Source organism: Bufo gargarizans, chromosome 11 (assembly GCF_014858855.1).
Source record: "Bufo gargarizans isolate SCDJY-AF-19 chromosome 11, ASM1485885v1, whole genome shotgun sequence".
NCBI classification, from domain to species: domain Eukaryota; kingdom Metazoa; phylum Chordata; class Amphibia; order Anura; family Bufonidae; genus Bufo; species Bufo gargarizans.
The window spans coordinates 8405659-8426163 of record NC_058090.1 but is presented as its reverse complement, the minus strand read 5'-3'; the positions used below and the strand labels follow the sequence as shown (position 1 = coordinate 8426163).

The following is a 20505-nucleotide window of genomic DNA, read 5'->3' as shown; positions in this document are numbered from 1 at the left end:
ACAAGCAAAAACTGAGCTTGTAGCTGGAGGAGGAAACTCCTGATCACGTTTTGGATGGTTCCTGTAAGGCTACTTTCACACTAGGGGCACGGACCTCCGGACCTTCCGTCGGGTGAACAGCCTGTTGGATCCGTCCTGCCGCTAGTGAACGTGTGCCCCCGGACTGCTGCTCTGTCCCCATTGACTATAATGGGGGCGGAGGCACGGCGAGAGGCTGCCGGATTAAATGTCGGACATGTCGTAGTTTTATTCCGGTGTTCTGTCCACCAGAATGATAGAACGCCAGCAGCCTCTCGCCGTGCCTCCGCTGGAACTCTGCTCCCGCCCCCATTATAGTCAATGGGGACAGAGCGGCAGTCCGGGGGCACACGGTCACTAGCGGCAGGACGCATCCGAGGCTGTTCACCTGACTGAACAGCCTGCCGGAGGTCTGTGCCGCTAGTGTGAAAGTAGCCTAATTCACCTCTCTCTTAACCCTTTGCCTTTACAGTTGGTCATTTATCAAACTGGTGTAAAGTAGAACTGGCTTAGTTGCCCATAGCAACCAGTCAGATTCCCCCCCCCCCCCCTTTCATTGTGGACAGCATATTTGAAAAATGAAAGGAGGAATATGGTTGCTATGAGCAAGTAATCTAGATGCAAATAGTCCACAGCTGCCATCCAGGTCTATTGGGGAATACAATGTGTGATCTCATCCTGTAGTCACTTATTACTTCCTTTTCTGCTGTCTCTAAATGACCTCGAAGGAATAGTCCCTTCCCAATAATTGTCTGGTCATGGCTGCATGATCAGACTACACCGGGATTGCTTGCAGTCTGTTACCATGGAGACATGTAGTGTTGTCTAGGAGCTGTCGACACAATGCTGAAAAGAGATTTTAGCAAAGTTTCTTTATCTCCCAGTGAAGAGGATTTCTCCTAGGTTCTTGAGTCCTTCCTCTTACATAAAGTTTCTGTATGTTCTGTGCACGCTCTTTGTTTTCCTGGACTCCAGCAGGAGTTTTCAGAATTTGGTTGGTGACAACCGTCCATAAGGATGGTCACCCAGCTTGCCACAGATCCTGAATGGTACACAATCTACATTGTAATGGAATGTTTTATTATTTGCTATGCAGGGTCTGGGGAAAGTAGCCTTGACATGTGTAGGACAGGGTCTTGTAGCCGCAGATCATTTCGATTTCTTGCCCTCAGATGTAACCTTCTGCAGATGATCTTGTACTCATAACTTCTTGTTTGTTTCCAGACATGGATGAGCATCTCGTAGGAGACCCTGGAATTTGGAATTACACGGCGATGTGGGATAATACTTTGGACAGCGGTCAGGCAGAATGTCTGAGTGACTGACGATATGGGTGTGAATGCATCAAGCTACCCCCACTCGTGTTCCCCGAGGGTAGGGGGAAACTCGCAGACGCAGCAGACGTTTATAGGTAAGGGATCTTTCTGAAGGTTTCAGCTGAATCAACGCTCCCTCGCTTAGTTTTCTTTTGGTCTCTTATCTTGTCCTCCATTGCCCTGAGAAGAATCCTGTATTAACAGTGTGCACTCCCCTTAGAATGTCAATGCTGCAAATTTCTAAAATGTTTACATAGGCGTATGAAAATCTGCTCTCGACAAACTGCTGCAATAGCCTGGTTTTCTTAAAGGGACGCTTACCCCGTATCTAGCCTCCATTTAATTACGCCTGCACACGACCATATGTATTTTGCGGATCCTCAATGTGTTCTATCTTTTTGCGGAACGGACATACAGATGCCGAAAGTGTATGTTTGATGTCTGTGCTTTCTGCATCCTTATGTCGGTTACACTAAAGAGATAAAACATGTATTATACTCATAGGTGCGCAAAATCTTGAAGTCGGTGGGTCTGCAAAAACAATGCATGGACCGCATCCGTATTCTGTGGATCACAAAACTGATACGGTCATGTGCATGGGGGGCCCTCCCTAAAACAAAGGTGCCAGTCAGGGGACTGGTTTAAAGTGCAGTACATAGGCTAGTATGGAGTGCCCCATAAGACGGAGAAAGGGATTGCAAAGTAATAATGTTTTTTTTTTTATAAAGACCAATTGAAAAAACATTTTTTTAGCTCAAAATGAGTACCATGCAATAATAAAACTAAATTGCCACCAAAGGTGTCCATAGCCTTAAAATCTTTCTGCGGATAAAGATAATTTTGAAAGTGTTACTAGTGACTCCTCCTTTTCCTTCTCCTAGGAACATCCTCCTACTCTCACCAAGGTTTCGGCTATGACTCCAAGTTATACAGCCTTGAACATGGCCACGAAAAACCACAAGACAAGAAAAAGAAAACCTCCGGCCTCGCCACGCTCAAAAAGAAATTCATCAAGCGGCGGAAGTCGAGCAGGTCGGTGGATCACGCCAAGCAGATGAGAGAACTGCTGTCCGGCTGGGATGTCCGAGACGTAAATGCTCTCGTGGAGGAATATGAGGGGACTGCGGCCTTAAAGGAGCTCTCTTTGCAGGCCAACGTAGCACGTCCAGAGGCAAGGACTTTACAGAAAGATATGGCCGACCTTTATGAATACAAGTACTGTACAGATGTGGATCTGATATTCCAGGAGACGTGCTTTCCGGTGCACCGTGCCATATTGGCAGCAAGGTGTCCTTTCTTCAAGAAGCTGCTCTCGTCGTCTCCGGAGTATGGGGCGGAAATTATCATGGACATCAATACCGCAGGTATCGATATGCCTATGTTCTCCGCCTTGCTGCATTACCTGTACACGGGGGAGTTTGGCATTGAGGACTCCAGGTTCCAGAACGTGGAAATCCTTTTGCAACTCAGTGAGGAATTCGGTACACCCAACTCGTTGGACATGGACTTGCGTGGGCTCTTTGACTACATGTGCTACTACGACGCGGTGCTTAGCTTTTCTTCTGACTCCGAGCTGGTGGAGCAGTACGGAGCTCAGAGCTGCTTGGAGGAGGAGCTCCGGGCCCACAAAGCGATCCTCTCCGCGCGTTCTCCGTTCTTCCGCAACCTGCTGCAAAGGCGAATACGGACTGGGGAGGAGATCACGGACCGGACATTAAGGACTCCAACCCGAATCATTCTAGATGAATCCATAATACCAAAAAAATATGCGAAAGTCATTTTACATTGCATGTACACGGATGTCGTGGATCTGTCTTATGTCTTGCACTGTAGCCCATCTATCGGGAGTCTGAGCGAAGTGCAGGCTCTAGTAGCAGGAAAGCCAAACATGACCCGGGCAGAAGAAGCAATGGAGCTCTACCACATAGCACTATTCCTGGAGTGTAATATGCTTGCACAAGGTAAGCAAATGGGAGCGGTTTTTATTTCTGTTGTTTAAATTGGCCTAATAGGGTTTGGGAATATAGCTCAGGATTAGTAATGTATGTACACAGTGACTGCACCAGCAGAATAGTGAGTGCAGCTCTGGAGTATAATACAGGATGTAACTCAGGATCAGTACAGGATAAGTAATGTATGTACACAGTATACAAATGTATAAATGGGCCATACAAAAAATGCGGTGAAAAACTGTTCTATGTAAAATGCCCTCAAAAGACAAGGGGGCGCTGCCTCTGACTGGAGAAGAAAGAGTTCAGTCTTCAGAAGCGTCAAAGCTTCTTTACTGTAAGAACCCTGAAGCTGTGGAATAGACTTCCTCAGGATGTGGTCACAGCAGGAACAGTGGACAGTTATAGGGTCCATTCACACGTGCGTTCTGTGTTTTGCGGACCGCACATCACCGGCACTGTCATAGAAAATGCCTTTTCTTGTCCGCAATTGCTGACAAGAATAGGACACGTTCTATTTTTTTTGCGGATCCAGAAGCGGATGCGGACAACACATTCTGGCCTCATTGAAAATGAATGGGTCAGCACTTGTTCCGCAAAATTGCGGAATGGATGCGGACCCATTTTGCGGACGTGTGAATGGACCCTTAAAAAGGTTTTCGATGAATTCTTAGAGGTAAACAACATTAATGCTTATGAAAACATGTAAAAATCCGAGTCTCGCTTCCTTCTCGGATTTGTGTCCCCTCCTATCCCTTGGTTGAACTTGATAGACTTATGTCTTTTTTATTTTTCAACCGTATTAACTATATGGTGTCTGTGTGTAAAATGACGTAAATTTGTTTTGAGGTGTACAGTGGCATGCAAAAGTTTAGGCACCCCAGGTCAAAATTACTGTGAGCAGTTAAGCAAGTTGAAATGATCTCCAATGGCATAAAGTGAAAGATGCAGCACACTTTTCAACATTTTAAGCAATATCGCTGTATTATTTTGGTTTTGTACAATTTTGGATTGCAAAAATAAGCGGAGCCCAAGGAGATTTGAGCACTCGGATAATGTTGACTGAGATCTCAGACCTTAAAGAGCCTGTTAGGGTTGAGGCTTGTCCAGTCACCATTAGGAAAGGCCAGGTGATGCAAATTTCAGAGCTTTATAAATACCCAGACTTTTCGAACCTTGTCCAAAAACAGCAGCCATGGGTTTTTCTAAGCAGCTACCTAACCCTCTGAAAATGATAATGGTTGAGGCTCAAGAAAAATTTCAGAGAGCTGCTTGAAGGTTTGCTACAAAGGTAAATCGGAACCCCCGCTTGATTGAAAAAGACTTTTAGGAAGATTTATCAGATTCTGGAGTTGTGGCACATTGTTCTACTGTTCAGCGACACCTGCACAAATATGGCTTTCATGGAAGAGACACCAGAAGAAAACCCTCTCCTGCATCCTCACCACAAAATTCAGCTGAATTCACTGAAATTTCAGCAGATTCTGGAAGCAAACATAACACCAGCTGTAAAAAAGCTGAAGTTAAAGAGAGAGGATGGCTTCTACAAATAATGATTCTAAACACCTCAATTCACAATAAACGACCTCAAAAGAGGCAAACTGAAGGTTCTACCATGGTCCTCACAGTCCCCTGATTTCCCATAGACCTCAAAAGAGCAGTGCGTGCAAGACGGCCCAGGAATCTCACAGAACTGGAAGACGTCTGCAAGGAAGAATGGATGAAAATCCCCCAAACAAGAACTGAAAGACTCTTGGCTGCTACAAAAAAGCATTTACAAGCTGTGATACCTGCCAAAGGTGGAGCTAATAGACTAGGTACTAACCATGCAGAGTGCCCAAAGTGTTGCTTCGGGCCCTTTTTTTCTTTTTTGTTATTTTGAAAATAAAAAAAATAAAAATTGTTTTAGATTAAAATACAAAGGGAATGTGTCCTCTATAACTTTATGCTTTCTGGAGAGCCCTTCATTATCTTGCTTAACTGTTCACAGTAATTGTGACCAGGGGTGCCCAAACTTTTGCATTCCACAAGTGGTATTTGATCTCATCAGGACAATGTATCCATGATATTGCGGGTTATAAGTCGGCGGTGTGACAGATTTTGCCGGCTGCATGTTGTCTCGGTATAGGAGTTGAGCACATATGGGATTGATTTACTTCGCTGCTCGGCCTCACACGCAGATTGTAATAGAATGCGGAAGAAGACGGGCCACCATATAAACAAATGTCTCCTTCTTAGTCCTTGTATCTTTAGCCTGTGCTTTTTCTGTAGCCTCCAGTGCACTCTCCTTCATGGTAACATTACGTTTTCTATAGCTGTTGATGGAACACGGCTCTGATCTTCGCTTGGGCTTTATTTTTCCGCTGTAGATGTAAGGCTTCTTTCACGGTCACCAAAACGCTGTAAGCTGCGTTTTAGTGACCATCTAAAAAACGCAACGGAGACCAAACACAGCCAAACTGATGCATTCTGAACGGATCCTTATCCATTCAGAATGCATTGGGGCTGAACTGATCCGTTTTGGACTGTGTGTGAGAGCCCTGAAAAGGATATCACAAGCGGACCCAGCCTAGCTTTTTAGCTTTTTGCTGTGTGACCTGTTTAGGGACTGTCTGCTGGCGGTGACATAATATCACAGCACCCATCCGGTCAGACATTAAAATTTAGTCCATCCTCCTCTTTCTAGGGCCTCGTTCACACAACCGTATTTTTACTCTGCATCCGATCTGCATTTTTTGCGGATCACATTCAGACCACCAATTCATTTCATTGGGGCCACAAAAAATGAAGACTATCCACATCTGTATCTCTCTGTTCGGCGGCCCCGCAAAATGATAGAACATGTCCTATTCATGTCCATTTTGCGAACAAGATTAAGACTTGTTACAGTGGGTCTGCAAAAAAAACGGATGCAACACAGAATTTTTGCGGATCTGCGTTTTGCCGGCCACAAAAATGCATCCGGTCATGTGATTGTACCTTAAAGCCTAATTTACTAATCTATGTCCGTGCTCAAATCCGTGAGAAGGTGGTCAGTGATGCATCCGTGAAGGATCCATGTTGGGTCCGTGTGTCCGTTCTTTTGCAGTCTGTGTGCCATCTGTTTTTCACTGACCCTGTAGAGATGAAAAAAAAATTTTCAAAGCATCTTTTCCTCATGATCCGTGAAATGCGGATGCAACATGGATGGCATCCGTGTTACATGCTTGGTTTTCACAGACCCATAGGCTATAATGGGTGTGATGGGATCCGTAAAGACGGACAAAATAGAGTGTGCATCTGTGCTAAAAACACGGACCCACGGAGCGTTACAAAACACTGATGTCTGAATACACACATTAAAATGAATGGGGACGTGTTCTGTCCGTGGAAAACTGACATGTGAATCTGCATTGGTTATTTCCAGCAGAAATGCTCAGTTCCTGACTTGAAGGACACCAGTGGACCCCATTGATTTAAATTTTATTTTTTTGCATTGTGACTGAATCTGCGATGGAAGCTCCAACACAGATGTGAACACAGGCCGGTTATGCACATAAAACCCCTATATGCTGAACGCCCGATATTCCCCTCCCCATCCCACTTGACTGAGCATGTATGTGTTCTCAATGGGATGGTGAGAGGGGACAAAGCTGCAGTCTGACCCCTTCCAGACCCCTCTATCCCTGCTCCTCAAACATGAATAAGAACAGCTATGCTGAAATCCAACAGCCTCGGTCCTTACCTTGCCCAACATGTATTGGAAGCCATGTCAGAAAGGCCCCCATACATGTTATATGGTTGGCTGATCGCTCTGTGTATGGCTAGTTTTACAGGAAGCTGAGATCTAGGCTGCTGTATTCAGCTCATGTATAGCTTCAGTCACTGTACGTCTTGTGTACAGTGACTTTAGGCTGAGGACGAAGCATCGGATAACTGGTTATTTGTGGGCAGTGCAGGTATATATAGAAATGCTCATTTTTATTCCAGTTACGTGATCTTGGGTATTTTAAGACTGAAGAAGTGACTCATTGGATGCAATTTATTTATTTATTTTCCCTTTTTTTTTTACTATGTTTATACAATTTGTGAGTAATTTCTCCACATATTGTGGGTCAACGTGGTCGATACTTTGCTTCATTTATGGGGTGTGGGGTAAATGCTACACTCCCCCCTCAATGCAAGGCAACCAAAAACTCTGTGCAGATGTTATAGTGATAAGTGTGGCAGCACAAATTCTGAATATCAAATTCCTATGCAGGCTGCTGGGAGTTGTAGTCTGGGAAACAGCGGCTTCTCTGACCCTAACTGACCGCATCATAGTGATTTATGACCGTTACTGTCTGATAGCGGATTTATTTTACTGTAATCACCTTCATGTGAGTGCGGTACATATGACCGTCGATCAGAGAGGAACTCGCTGTAACATAAATCACTATGATGCAGTCCTTTCAGGCAAGGTTGGTCTGGACGATTGTGTGAAATCAGATTTTAGGATGCTGAAGGTTGGAGACGGCATTTTTTAATTTATTTTTTATGATCTTGATATGTGGACAAAGCTATTTTTTGACTGTATTGACTTCATTCTTTCCTCTTTTTCAGGCTGCGAGGATATCATTGCAGAGAGCATCTCTCTAGACACCTTAATCGCCATCTTGAAATGGAGCTCACAGCCCTATGGGTCCAAATGGGTGTACCGCCAAGCTTTGCACTTTCTGTGTGAGGAGTTCAGCCAGGTCATGATTTCAGACGTCTTCTATGAGCTCATTAAGGACCATCTGCTGAGCGTCATCCAGTCCGACTATCTGCAGGTACCTGGTGCCCTTCACTATGCTCCTGTCCCTGAGAAAATAGTGGAAATCCAGACTATTTCAGTTCTGTACAGGCCATCGTTAACCTGAAAATTCTGCAATGCCTCTATTTCACTACGTTATCACTGCAAATCTTCACCCCCAGCAAGGCATTTCAGTGTCCATTTGCAAATAAAGAATAGAGAAAAATATGTACAATTTGTACTTCTTATACACTTTAACCCTATTAAAACTAGGAATAACACAAATATAGGTTTGGGGCCATTAATCCAGCATTTGTGTAAAATCGCAAAAAAAAATCCTAGTCCCTAGTACCAAAATATTATGATTAGGGATGAGCGAAACGACTTAAGACCTGCAGCTATCTGACATTGATGACGTATCCTAGCAACTTGCCATCAATTTCTGAGATAGAAATACCCATTTAACCATCATAATTGGGGATGAGCGAATCGACTTCAGGTGAAAAATCCGAAGTCGATTCGCATAAAACTTCGTTCTAATGCTGTACGGAGCAGGAGCACCTTACAGTGTTAGAATGTATTGGCTCTGATGAGCCAAAATTATTGGTTCGCAAAGGACTTCGCGCAATAACTTCAGAAATGTATTTGTACTGTAAAAAAAAAACTCTTTCCCGACTCAAGTTCAGTTCCAAGTGGAACCTAACCAGAGTTCGGGAAATTTTTTGTACTGTTATGAATATTTTTTTTTTATTATTTTTTTATCTGAAGTTATGTCTCACGCGACTTTGTGAAGCAATAACTTCGCCTCTTTGGAGCCAATACATTCTAATACTGTATGGAGCTCATGCTCCGTACAGCATTAGAACAAAGTTTTATGCAAATCGACTTTGGATTTTTCGCTCATCCCTAATTATGATGGTTAAATAGGTATTTCTTTTTCAGAAATTGATGGCAAGTTGCTAGAATACGTCATCGATGTCAGATAGCTGCAGGTCCTATGTCTGGGACCCGCTTCTATCCGACATGGATGACATATCCTGAGATGGGAATACAACTTTAAAGGGGTTTTGTGAAATTATAATACTGATTACCTATCCTCAGGATAGGTCAACAGTATCTGATCAGTGGGGGTCTGACACCCGGGAGCCCCATCGATCAGCTGTTTGAGAAGGCAGGGTTGCTCACAGTTGCCCCACGGCCTTCTCTCAGCTTTCCCTAGGCCTAATGACAACATGTTCATCGGTCACGTGGCTTAGGCGCAGCTCAGCCCCATAGAAGTGAATGGAGCAGAGCTCAATACTAAGCACAGCCTCTATACAGTGCATTGTGAGCTGTGAGGGAGCTGCAGTGCTCACAGGAGAGGCAGAAATTCTGAGTTCAAAGGTTCACCTGTCATTTTTGTTACTCTGCCTGCACGGATGGCGCATTCTAAACTAATGGATTTTTTATTTTATTTTTTTAAGGCAAGTGAGCAGGATATATTGAAATATATCATCAAGTGGGGAGAATATCAGCTAATGAAGAGGATAGCCGACCGAGGTGAGATGTGAAATTCATTCCAAATGTTGTGAGTGCAGCTCTGGAGTATAATACAGGATGTAACCCAGGATCAGTACAGAATAAGTAATGTATGTACACAGTGACTGCACCAGCAGAATAGTGAGTGCAGCTCTGGAGTATAATACAGGATGTAACTCAGGATCAGTACAGGATAAGTAATGTATGTACACAGTGACTTCACCAGCAGAATAGTGAGTGCAGCTCTGGAGTATAATACAGGATGTAACGCAGGATCAGTACAGAATAAGTAATGTATGTACACAGTGACTGCACCAGCAGAATAGTGAGTGCAGCTCTGGAGTATAATACAGGATGTAACTCGGGATCAGTGCAGGATAAGTAATGTATGTACACAGTGACTGCACCAGCAGAATAGTGAGTGCAGCTCTGGAGTATAATGCAGGATGTACAGGAAAAGTAATGTGAACAGTGACTCCACTTTTAATATAGATTACTTTTATATGTAAACTGAGGGGGTTATGTATATGATTTTCTTATATGATTTGCACACTTTGATCATATAGTTAGCAGAGTTTCCTTCCTTTCTTTTTCAGAGCCGAATCTGCTCAGTGGCACAGCACATAGTGTGAACAAACGAGGCGTAAAACGCAGGGACCTGGATGTGGAGGAGCTGAGGGAGATACTGTCTCCTCTGCTGCCTTTTGTCCGCATCGAACATATCTTGCCCATGAACAGTGATGTTTTGAGCGACCCCGTAAGTGTCTTACCTTTTTTGAGGAAATCTCACCAAATGGACTTAGTTTCATGCAGACAGGTCAGGGCTGTACTGACCGTTTTTTGTGCACTCCTGATATAAGCTAGTTTTCCAGCATTGCCCAGACCTGAATTCATAACTGGAGAAGTTGTGTTCTGTGCAGAAGTAAATGCACCCTCACATCCTATGTTGGTGGCCACCTCAGTGGGGCAGCAATATTCTGTATATTGAATCATTCTTTTGTATTTTATGTCACGTGCCTTACTAACTTGTGTAATTACATGGATTTTTTTTGTTTTTACATTCCTAGATGAAGAGGGGTCTGATCAGCACTCCTCCTGCAGATATGTTGCCAATGTCTGAGAGTGGGAAGTCAAACTCTTGGTTGCGCCAAAAAAACGCTGGGATCTATGTCAGGCCTAGACTGTTCTCACCATATGTGGAGGAAGCCAAGGTAACACTAGGTCTCGCATACCTGGCCTTACAGTTGTTACGGCCTCATTTATATGTGCTTAACCATCCTGGGGCGATGCTGCACTGCCCCCCAGATGGGCTCTGTTCACTGTCCTGTTAACATGTGATGGTTGCAGCTGTTTCATGCGACAACACGTCTCTGCAGACCAGTATGCAGAGATGGCTTTTCAGTAAAAGGGGGTTCCACAATAAAAATTACACAAATCTGCACAATGTGGTGTGGATTTTCAATAGCTTTTTGCAGGTTTGCTGTAGAAATTTTGCGCAACAAGTAAGTTTGTATCATTGCAAATACCCAAAAACTAAACGAGCTGACTTCCACACTGATATGTTACCTACAGAGAGAAACGGGAGTAGGATTTGTGCTGCTGGTGTATTCAGTTTACAAAGGATTCACCAAACCAGATATATCTGTAGCAAACCCTTAGATGTATGCAGGGTTATAACAGCAGGATGTTCCCGAACTCTGATGGGAAAATAGTAGAGCGAAAATGAAATCTTAAATAGTTTTAAAAAAAATTGGTGTAGAATTTTTTTTTTTAAATGCAGGAAAATATTTATTTACTTGCCCTTTTAAAGGGCATCTGTCAGCAGTTTTGTCCCTATGATACTGGCTGACCTGTTACATGTGCGCTTGGCAGCTGAAGGCATCTGTGTTGGTCCCATGTTGAGAAATATGTTTTAATATATACAAATAAGCCTCTAGGAGCAATGGGGGTGTTACCTTTACACCTAGAAACTCTAATGTCTCTGCACTTTGATTGGCAGGACCAGGTGTGATGACTTTTTCACACTCTGGCCCTGTCAAAGTGCAGAGGGTGCTCCAGTTGTAGAGAGAGCTGAGCCTCTAGGTGTAACGGCAACGCCCCCGTTGCTCCTAGACTCATTTGCATATATTAAAACATAATTTTTCTCAGCAATGCGGGCACATATGAACATGGGACCAACACAGATGTCTTCAGCTGCCAAGTGCACATGTAACGGGTCAGCCAGTGTCATAGGGACAAAACTGCTGACAGATGCTATTTAAATGCTCCACTGCTGCAGTGTCGGTGTTTCAGTCCTCGTTAGTCCTGCAGACTTTATTAGTGACCTCTGAGGCCAGTGATTTGCAGCATCAGTTAAGTGATCGACGAACCTAATGTCATGATTGCAGGGACCATAACAGCAGCGCTGGAGCTGCAGGACATTTATGGGTTGTTCCCGGGTGAATATGCTTTGGATTTACTGTTGCACAAAATTTACATTAGCAGCAAAATGGACAACATTTTACCCAATCTTATTGACACACAATGAAAAATATCTGCATGGCATTTGCGAAACATGAAAATTAGTCTGCAGTGTTTATTTTAGATCTGCAGCATGTCATTTTATGCTATGGTAATACATTTCCTGGGGAATCCCTTTATTTAAGAAACCCAATTTATTTATTTTCTTGCAGTCTGTGCTGGATGAAATGATGGTGGAGCAGACAGATCTGGTTCGTTTAAGGATGGTTCGAATGTCCAATGTTCCAGACACGTTGTACATGGTGAACAACGCCGTGCCCCAGTGTTGTCACATGATCAACCACCAGCAAATGAACAGCAGCCAGACGAGCCCTCCCACCGTTGTAGCAAATGAAATACCAGGTGAACGATTGTCATAGTAACATGTGATCCTGCACACACCACATATCTGAGTGTCCAATGCATATTGCACATTGGTATCTCAGACATCAGCGCCAAAGCCCTGTGTTGACATCCATCATGACTGTGCAGAAAGTCTATATTTTCTCATGTTTTTGTTGGTTCCCTTTCCCCACCCCATAAACTGATGGATTAAAGGGGTTGTCCGGGCTTTTACTATTGATGACCTATCCCCGGGTCCTCAATATCAGCGGGGGTCAGACACCTGTACTCCTGCTGATCGGCTGTATGAGGAGATGGTGCGCACGTGCCATCTCCCTTATCTCTTCCTCTTCACTGCTGCTGTCCATGGCAAAGACCATAGATCGCAGCAGTGGACAAGAAGAGAGGAGAGACGGCACATGCTCATTGCGCGCGCAGTCTTCTGATCGGGTGTCGGACCCCCGCTGATCTGATATTAATGACCTATCCTGATGTGTAGGCTATAAGGCCCCTTGCAGACGAGTGTGAGCGGAATAGGTCCGGATGCATTGCGGATGCGCTCAGTGAAAAATGCCCGATTTCGCAGTCAAGGTCATTCAGTTTTGCCTGCGATCGCGTTCAGTTTTTATCGTGCGGGTACAATGCGATTTAATGCATTTTGCACGTGCGTGATAAACTGAATGTATACAAACACAATGGTGAAAAACGCATCGCATCTGCACTTGCTTGCGGATGCAATGCGATTTTCACCCAGCCCCATTCACTTCTATGGGGCCAACGTGAAAATCACAGAATATAGAACATGCTGCGATTTTCACGCAACGCACAAGTGATGCGTGGAAACCAACACATGTACACAGACCCATTGAAATGAATGGGTCCGGATTCAGTGGGGGCGCAATGCGTTCACATAACTCATTGCACCAGCATGGAATACTCGCTCGTCTGCAAGGGGCCTAAGGAAAGTCAATTGTAAGCTCCTAGGGAAGAAAAAAGTCAATATTGATTATGACTGACTGTTCCTACTTTGTTTCTCTTTCAAGTTCCTCCCCTTGGCGTGGTGAAGGAGATGATTCGTCGCCTGCAGGAACTTCGCCACACAGAGCAAGTTCAGCGTGCGTACGCCTTAAACTGCGGAGAAGGTGCTACAGTCAGCTATGAGATCCAGATCCGAGTCTTGAGAGAGTTTGGGCTGTCTGCTTCTGCAGCTGAGCTGTTACAGGTAATTTGCATTGTGTCACTGAGCCCCACAAATTGTGTTGTATAATAAGTCAGAAAAGTAGCTTGAATGGGGTCCTGCAATCTGCATCCAACAGTTCTCACCACAAAAAAAGTAGTGCATGCAGTGCGGAGGCACATACAGAAAACACACGGAAGCACTCCATAGTGCTTCCGTGGGCTTCTGATCCGTTTTGCACCACACCGTATCTTCCGGATTGCAGAACCATTCAAGTGAAAGTTTCACAGATGTGGACCCAATGTGCACATGGCTGGTGCCCATATATTGCATACCTGCTGTTTTGCGGGCCACAATACGGGCACAGACCTGCTACAGTCATGTGCATGAGGCCCTAAACTGGACTAAAAAATTTTTATTTTATTTTTTCCAATTTACATGGCTATTGTATTCACCATATTTTCCATGCGTTTGGGTCTTGGATGCAAAGTTGTGTGTGTGTGTGTGTGTGTGTGTGTTTTTTTTTTTTTTTTTTTTTTTTTTTTTTTTTTTGTCTTGGTTTTCTTGCTGTGTTCACATTTGCTTGTATTTAGGTATACGCTGACAGTTCGTTTTTTTTTTTTTTTTTTTCCTTTTCCTCTGCTTTGCAGAATCCTCACAAATTCTTCCCAGATGAAAGGTTTGGTGATGAGAGCCCTCTTCTGACCCTACGCCAGCCTGGGAGATGTAGGATAAACAGCACCCCTGCTACGGAAACCATGTTTACTGACATAGACTCTTACGTGGCCTTCCATCCTCCGTTGCCCCCTCCACCTCCCCCTTACCACCCACCAGCTACACCCATTCACAATCAATTCAAGGTGGGCTGGAAGCACAGAGTGCCTAGCCAACACCCCTCTCGCTCCTTCTCTTATCCCTGCAACCATACAGTGTTCCACTCTAGAACCATTCCTAAAGCTACACCGCCTTCCTACCTTCCTGGTGTCAAAACTGTACCCCCTGATTGCACTAACAATACCGGCCTTGGAAGACAGACTGTAGCAGCGGCTGCAGCAGCCGCCCTGGCAGCGGAACAGCAAGCGGTGAGTGCTTGTCATCTGGAGATTATGCAGTGGCCTTCTTCATTTGTCTGCTCCCATTTATTTTTTCCTTCTCTTGGGACCTCCACCAATTGCAAAATCCCCCATTACTCTGTATCTGCAAAACCACTTTGAGAAGTTTGAATGAAGCGGTGGTCGAGCATGAGTACTACCACACTAGTCAAACCCCATTGGAATTATGTGTTTGAGTAAATTACATTTTATTTTTGTATGGTATGGTGTCTCTTTTTATTTTATTATTTTTTTTATTTATTTTTCCTTCCCATAAGTATCTCTGTAGAACTTGAGAAAAAACACAAGGAAAGTGCATGTACAAAATGACACTAAATAAATAACATCACAAAAGAACATTGGTGTTTTATAATGCATTTTAAAATGCCGGAAGGTAAGTGTGTAGCCCCTTTAAAGTTGTCGTCTCACTGCAGCAAATGGCATTTATCATGTAGAGAAAATTAATACAAGGCACTTACTAATGTATTGTGATTGTCCATATTGCCTCCTTTGCTGGATTGACTAATTTTTCCCATAACATTATACACTGCTCGTTTCCAGAAAATACGACCACCCTGCAATCCAGCAGCAGTGGTGGTGCTTGCACACTATAGGAATAGGCACCAGCCTCTCTGGTGACAGGGACTGTGGCAGTGCTTTTTCCTATAGTTGGCAAGCTGCTATATTGCGGGTGGTCGTAACTTTTGGAAATGAGCAGTGTTAATGTGATGGAAAAATAAATCAAGCCAGCCAAGGAGACAATATGGAGACTCTCAATACAATTAGTAAGTGCCTTTTAGTGATTTTCCCTACATGATCAATGCCAATAAGATTGTCCATTTTCCTAAAAATAAAAAAGTGCTGGAAAATGGTCAAAAATGGCAAATGCAGCATTGCTTACTTAGTACATCCAGCGCTGAAGAGGTCAGTAATTGGTTGCACAGTCACGTGTGTTGATGTGAAGTCTTTGCTGCAGCCAGGCAAACAAAGCCTTGGTGAACCGGAATGGAGCACCAAATCTACTAGGTAGGTAATGCTGCAACTGTTATTTTAGGCCATTTCCCGCTATTGTCCTTTGAGTTATAATTTATCAAAAAGCGACTTTTGTGCAGATTGCTCCAAAGTTACAGCCTTGGCAGTGGCTACTAAGGCAGTCACAGATATTGCAGCCTTCACCCTCTGATTTAATAATCCCCATTATCTTTCGTGAGCGGAGGTCAGCATAGGCCTTGTGATATTCTACCTGTAGCCTGACTTGTATTTCTTCTATTTTACCAGTGCGGTGAACCGGTTCTAAATGAGTTCATGCCGGACATAGCAATGGGAGTCTCCTCAATGTCACTGAAGGACCGGAGACTGCCGGAATTAACCATCGACACGCAGCTGAGCCAGCAAGTATCTGACATGATGCCGCTTCACCCCCCGCACCATGCATGCATCCCCAGCCGACATATGCACAGTTCAAGGAAGAAACAAACTATAGAACAGAAAATGGATTCCCGTGAAAGCCAACCAGAGTACCCAGAGTTTTATGACTTTTCCAACTCTGCCTGCCGCCCGTCCACGCCGGTGCCCAGCAGACACTCCCCTTTGGCCTCGCAGGGCATTTATTTTGGCCCCGATTTGTACAGTCACAGCAAACCACCCCCAAGCGGGTTAAAGCCCTCCTATCTCTCCAACCAGATGTCTCCGAAGAACCCAGATGACTCAAGGAGAGATTACCTGTTCTCCCTGGACAGTCACCCTCACAGGCAAAAGAATGAACCATTACACCTCGATGTCTTAGAACAGCCTCCTCAAAGACTCGACCTCGCCCTCGCCGCCCAAGAGGGCACCAGCCACGGTTCTCACCATGGCAGGGGACGTACGAAAATGGAATCCGACTTGACTTACGGCCTGACCTCTAGCAGACCCTCACACTCTGCCTACAGCTCCGACCGGCAGGACGAGCGGGTGTTTAGGAGGATACCCGACAGCGACCAGAGGAACGCCGACCTGGAGCGCGAGGATACCGTGGGCAGGGAGCGACGATCTCCTAATAAGCCTGACTTTCTGTACAAGAAATCCGCTCTATGAGGAAAACAAAAACAAAAAATATATGAAATAACCTCTCGACATAATCTCTGTGCCTAAAACTTGTGGAGTACACCTAACACGGATTTATTCTGAGCGGTGTCAATCTATGCTTTACCGGAACCATAACCCAGCCTGCGTTATTTTCTGTCATGCGTCACAGCGGCAGCATGCTTCCCGTATCCGGCATGGTGGCTTCTTTATACATAATGGATGTTTGAATTTTTTTTATATATATATTTTTTTTTTTATTCTTTAGCTGGCACCTTGATTTTCCTAACATTTTATTTGCGGTCTAATTTTGCACCTAAAACGTTTGCCTCTAATGATTTTCAGCATGTGGGTTACTTATGGGAACAGCGTATTTGTAATATTTTTTTGGCTTGCGTTGACCTCATGGGTTTCAATTTTCTAACGGGACAAAACAAAAAGTGTTAATTTTGTAATCATGAAATGATCCAAAGAAGCACACCATAGGATTCTGTGTCCTCGCACCGAGGTTACATCACGTTCTGACGTCTTCCTGATCTCTTTGGCGTCTGAATTCCGTCCTGACCCATGGTGACGCCACCCCCTCACACTCGCATCCTGTGTCCTCACACACGGGCAACCTTTATGCAGAAAGTAAATCCTACTGTGATACATTTAATAACCTGGCGGAATAGCGGAGCTGAAGCTGTTGTTTGATTCTCTGTGACATTGGGAATTTTGTACGTGGTGAACTGTTCATGACCTTGCGATTTAATTTGGGGCGTTTTACGTGATAACGTACTAAATTATATTAAAGGGGTTGGCGCACCCCTTTTTGCAGCCCACTATCTGACGTAAGTGTCCCCGAAAGGGAGTTGTCCACAGAGTACAACACCATAGACTCTGATAGTTACCTCAATGCGTTAACAATGCAGCTTCAAAATCCCAACTTCAAAGGACAATTTCAGCTCTGCTACATTTGTACGGCACTTCATCCTAACCAATAGGATGCAGGTTTTAGTCACTGTAAAGGCCTGTGATTGCAGAGGCCATAGATATTGTGCAATTTACAATATTTGCTTTACATTTATTTTATTTTTTTGCTGAAACCCGATGGATTGGTTTATTACATAGCAGGGCCAAGTCGGTGGCCACAGTTCTATAGCTGAATCTTCTTCGGTCATTGGCTTTCCTACAAGGTTCAGCCATGCTTTTTGCTTCCACGGATGAACATTCTGAAATTTGTAAAGGGTTTAGTGATTTACCTTGTCGCAGGCTTATGTAATGTGGCTCCTCGGGGGTGGGGTTTCTAGCAGAGAGCTGTCGGTTTGTTACACATGGTATGTATGAACCAGTGACAGGCGGTACAATTCCGTTCGTTCTTTGCACAGACTTGCCTTTTGGTTCAGGTAGAGTTTGCGAGCAGCGGGTCAAACTGTGTGTCTGGGTTGGCTTATTTGTGATGGCTGGTGAGATTGGGCAGGTTGCCTTCTGCAAAGGTAGTGCAGGTAGACCTGAGCGTCCAAGCGCTGGTGCTGTATGGGGGGTCGTCCAATCTAGACTGGATACAATTGTGGCAAACACTCAGCTGTGACAAGTCCTAGACCTGTAAGGGCGTTCACCTTCTGAATGCAGAACAAAATATAAATGTTCCGGAGTCTTAAAGGGGTTGTCCCATTACTACAACTTATTCCCTATCCATAGAATAGGAGATAAGTGTCTGATTTGCGGGGGTGGCAGTGGCAGTCTGCATCTCCATTCAAACAGAAGAACACATGCCTCCAGCCCCCCCCCCCCCAGTCTAAATTGCGAACTGCGAGAAGGTTTCGTTTGTCCCGATATAACGCTTACGCTGCCGGCGTCTCTTCGCTGGATTTCCAAGAGGCCCAGGTTCACACGGGGATATTTAGAAGCACATTTATTGTACTGGATGTCTCCAGAACCATCTATTATTACCGCGGTCTGTACATTACATGGACGTCCTTTCAGTAAATGCTCCTGCTATTGCTTACAGTTAAGTCCCAGCAACTAAAATAAATGTTATAGGGGGGAAAGGGGTCTCATCCCGCCACATGCAACTGACTGGTCACTGGCGAACCTTCCAATGAAATGGAACCATCTAAAGTGAGAGAACCTTTAAATACACAGTCCAGTCCCAATATTCTGAGCACCAGCGAATATCAGAGTAACCCCCGTGTGCAGCACGGACAGCAGCTAAGGGGTCCGGGGTGACTCCATAAAGTAAAGCTGACTGCAGTGCACCCACAGCTGCTGGAGGGGGCATGGGGGAGGATCCATAGAGCGAACACGACCATCGGGGTGGTGCCACAGACTATCAATTTTGTTCAGTTCTGGGGAATTAGGAGGTCAGGGTAGTACTTGGGAGTCTTGGTCATGGTTTTCCAACCAATGTCAGACATTTCTAGGCGTCTGACATGTTGCATTGTCTTGCTGGAAGATCCCATCAGCATGTAGAGGTGTACATGATCTGCACGAAAACCTCCCCCAGACTATAACGCTACCCCCACCGGCTTGTGTTCTCCCAGCAATGGCTGCAGGGTGTTCCCTCTCTGATGTTTCTCTCCTGACCTTCAACCTCCATCCGGTCCATGAAGCATAAAATGTAATTCATCAGAGAAGACAACCCTTTACCAATCAGCGGAGGTCCTATTCCGATACTGCTGGGAAAATTGCATCTTCGTAGCGGACGTTCCCCTCTCACATCGCAGTTTCCACGTCGCTTATTCGCAGTGCTGCCCTTTGTCCGCTTTCCATACACTTTGACCACAGCAGCAGAGAACAGTTTCAGAAATACTGACACCCGGGGCCCGAAAGCCAATAATCATCCATTTCTGCTACTCTGATAAATCCCCCTTTTACCCATGACACAAAGAGAGATGTGTGTGCAGACAGCTGATCACACACCCACCAAGCCAGCTCAGCACACCTTTATATACCCACCAAGCCAGCTCAGCACACCTTATATACCCACTGAGCCAGCTCACCACACCTTTATATACCCAACTATCCAGCTCGGTAGACCTTATATCCCCACCGAGCCAGCTCTGCACACCTTATATACCCAACGATCCAGCTCAGCACACCTTTATATACCCACCAAGCCAGCTCAGCACACCTTTATATACCCACCAAGCCAGCTCAGCACACCTTATATACCCACCAAGCCAGCTCACCACACCTTTATATACCCAACTACCCAGCTCAGTAGACCTTATATCCCCACCGAGCCAGCTCTGCACACCTTATATACCCACCGAGCCAGCTCACCACACCTCATATAGCCAGCTCAGCACACCTTATACACCCACCGAGCCAGCTCAGCACACCTTATACACCCACCGAGCCAGCTCAGCACACCTTATATACCCACCGAGCCAGCTCAGCACACCTTATATACCCACTGAGCCATCTTGGCACAGGTGACTTTTCATGAGCTACGAACTGCCCACATCAAAAGTAGGAAACGGTCAGAATAATGGGACTTGACTGTGGAGTTAAGATGGCTAAATACCTTCACTAGCTGTCGGCTAATTCCCCTCTCCATTTACACTTGCATGCTCGGTTCGGCCGCACATGCATGTGGTCTAAGTCGCTGTCGGACACCCCTGTCTGTGGCTTGTATCCCTTGAGAGCAAGGGATCAGGGTTGTTAAAATTCTGCATCTTCTGGAGGGAAATCTGTTCAGCCACAGATCTGTCATTACATCGCAATCCGTGAGATATTTGCAGCCGCGTCAGCTACCTCCTCGGAGCTTAAAGGGCACCTCTTAGAGCCACAG

General features: G+C 45.0%; 1 protein-coding gene across 1 annotated transcript in view; it reads left to right on the top strand.

The window, feature by feature from the left end:
* Window positions 1-20128, top strand: part of BTBD7 (BTB domain containing 7) — a 31922-nt gene extending 11794 nt beyond the window's left edge. The window contains exons 2-11 of the mRNA XM_044272618.1: window positions 1243-1429; window positions 2216-3295; window positions 7865-8073; window positions 9500-9575; window positions 10151-10311; window positions 10622-10765; window positions 12227-12416; window positions 13439-13617; window positions 14223-14654; window positions 15942-20128. Coding sequence (XP_044128553.1) covers window positions 1348-1429; window positions 2216-3295; window positions 7865-8073; window positions 9500-9575; window positions 10151-10311; window positions 10622-10765; window positions 12227-12416; window positions 13439-13617; window positions 14223-14654; window positions 15942-16739 — 3351 coding nt within the window. The 5' untranslated portion in view covers window positions 1243-1347 and the 3' untranslated portion in view covers window positions 16740-20128. The remainder of the gene's footprint in view (window positions 1-1242; window positions 1430-2215; window positions 3296-7864; window positions 8074-9499; window positions 9576-10150; window positions 10312-10621; window positions 10766-12226; window positions 12417-13438; window positions 13618-14222; window positions 14655-15941) is intronic.
* Window positions 20129-20505: the final 377 nt, after the last annotated feature.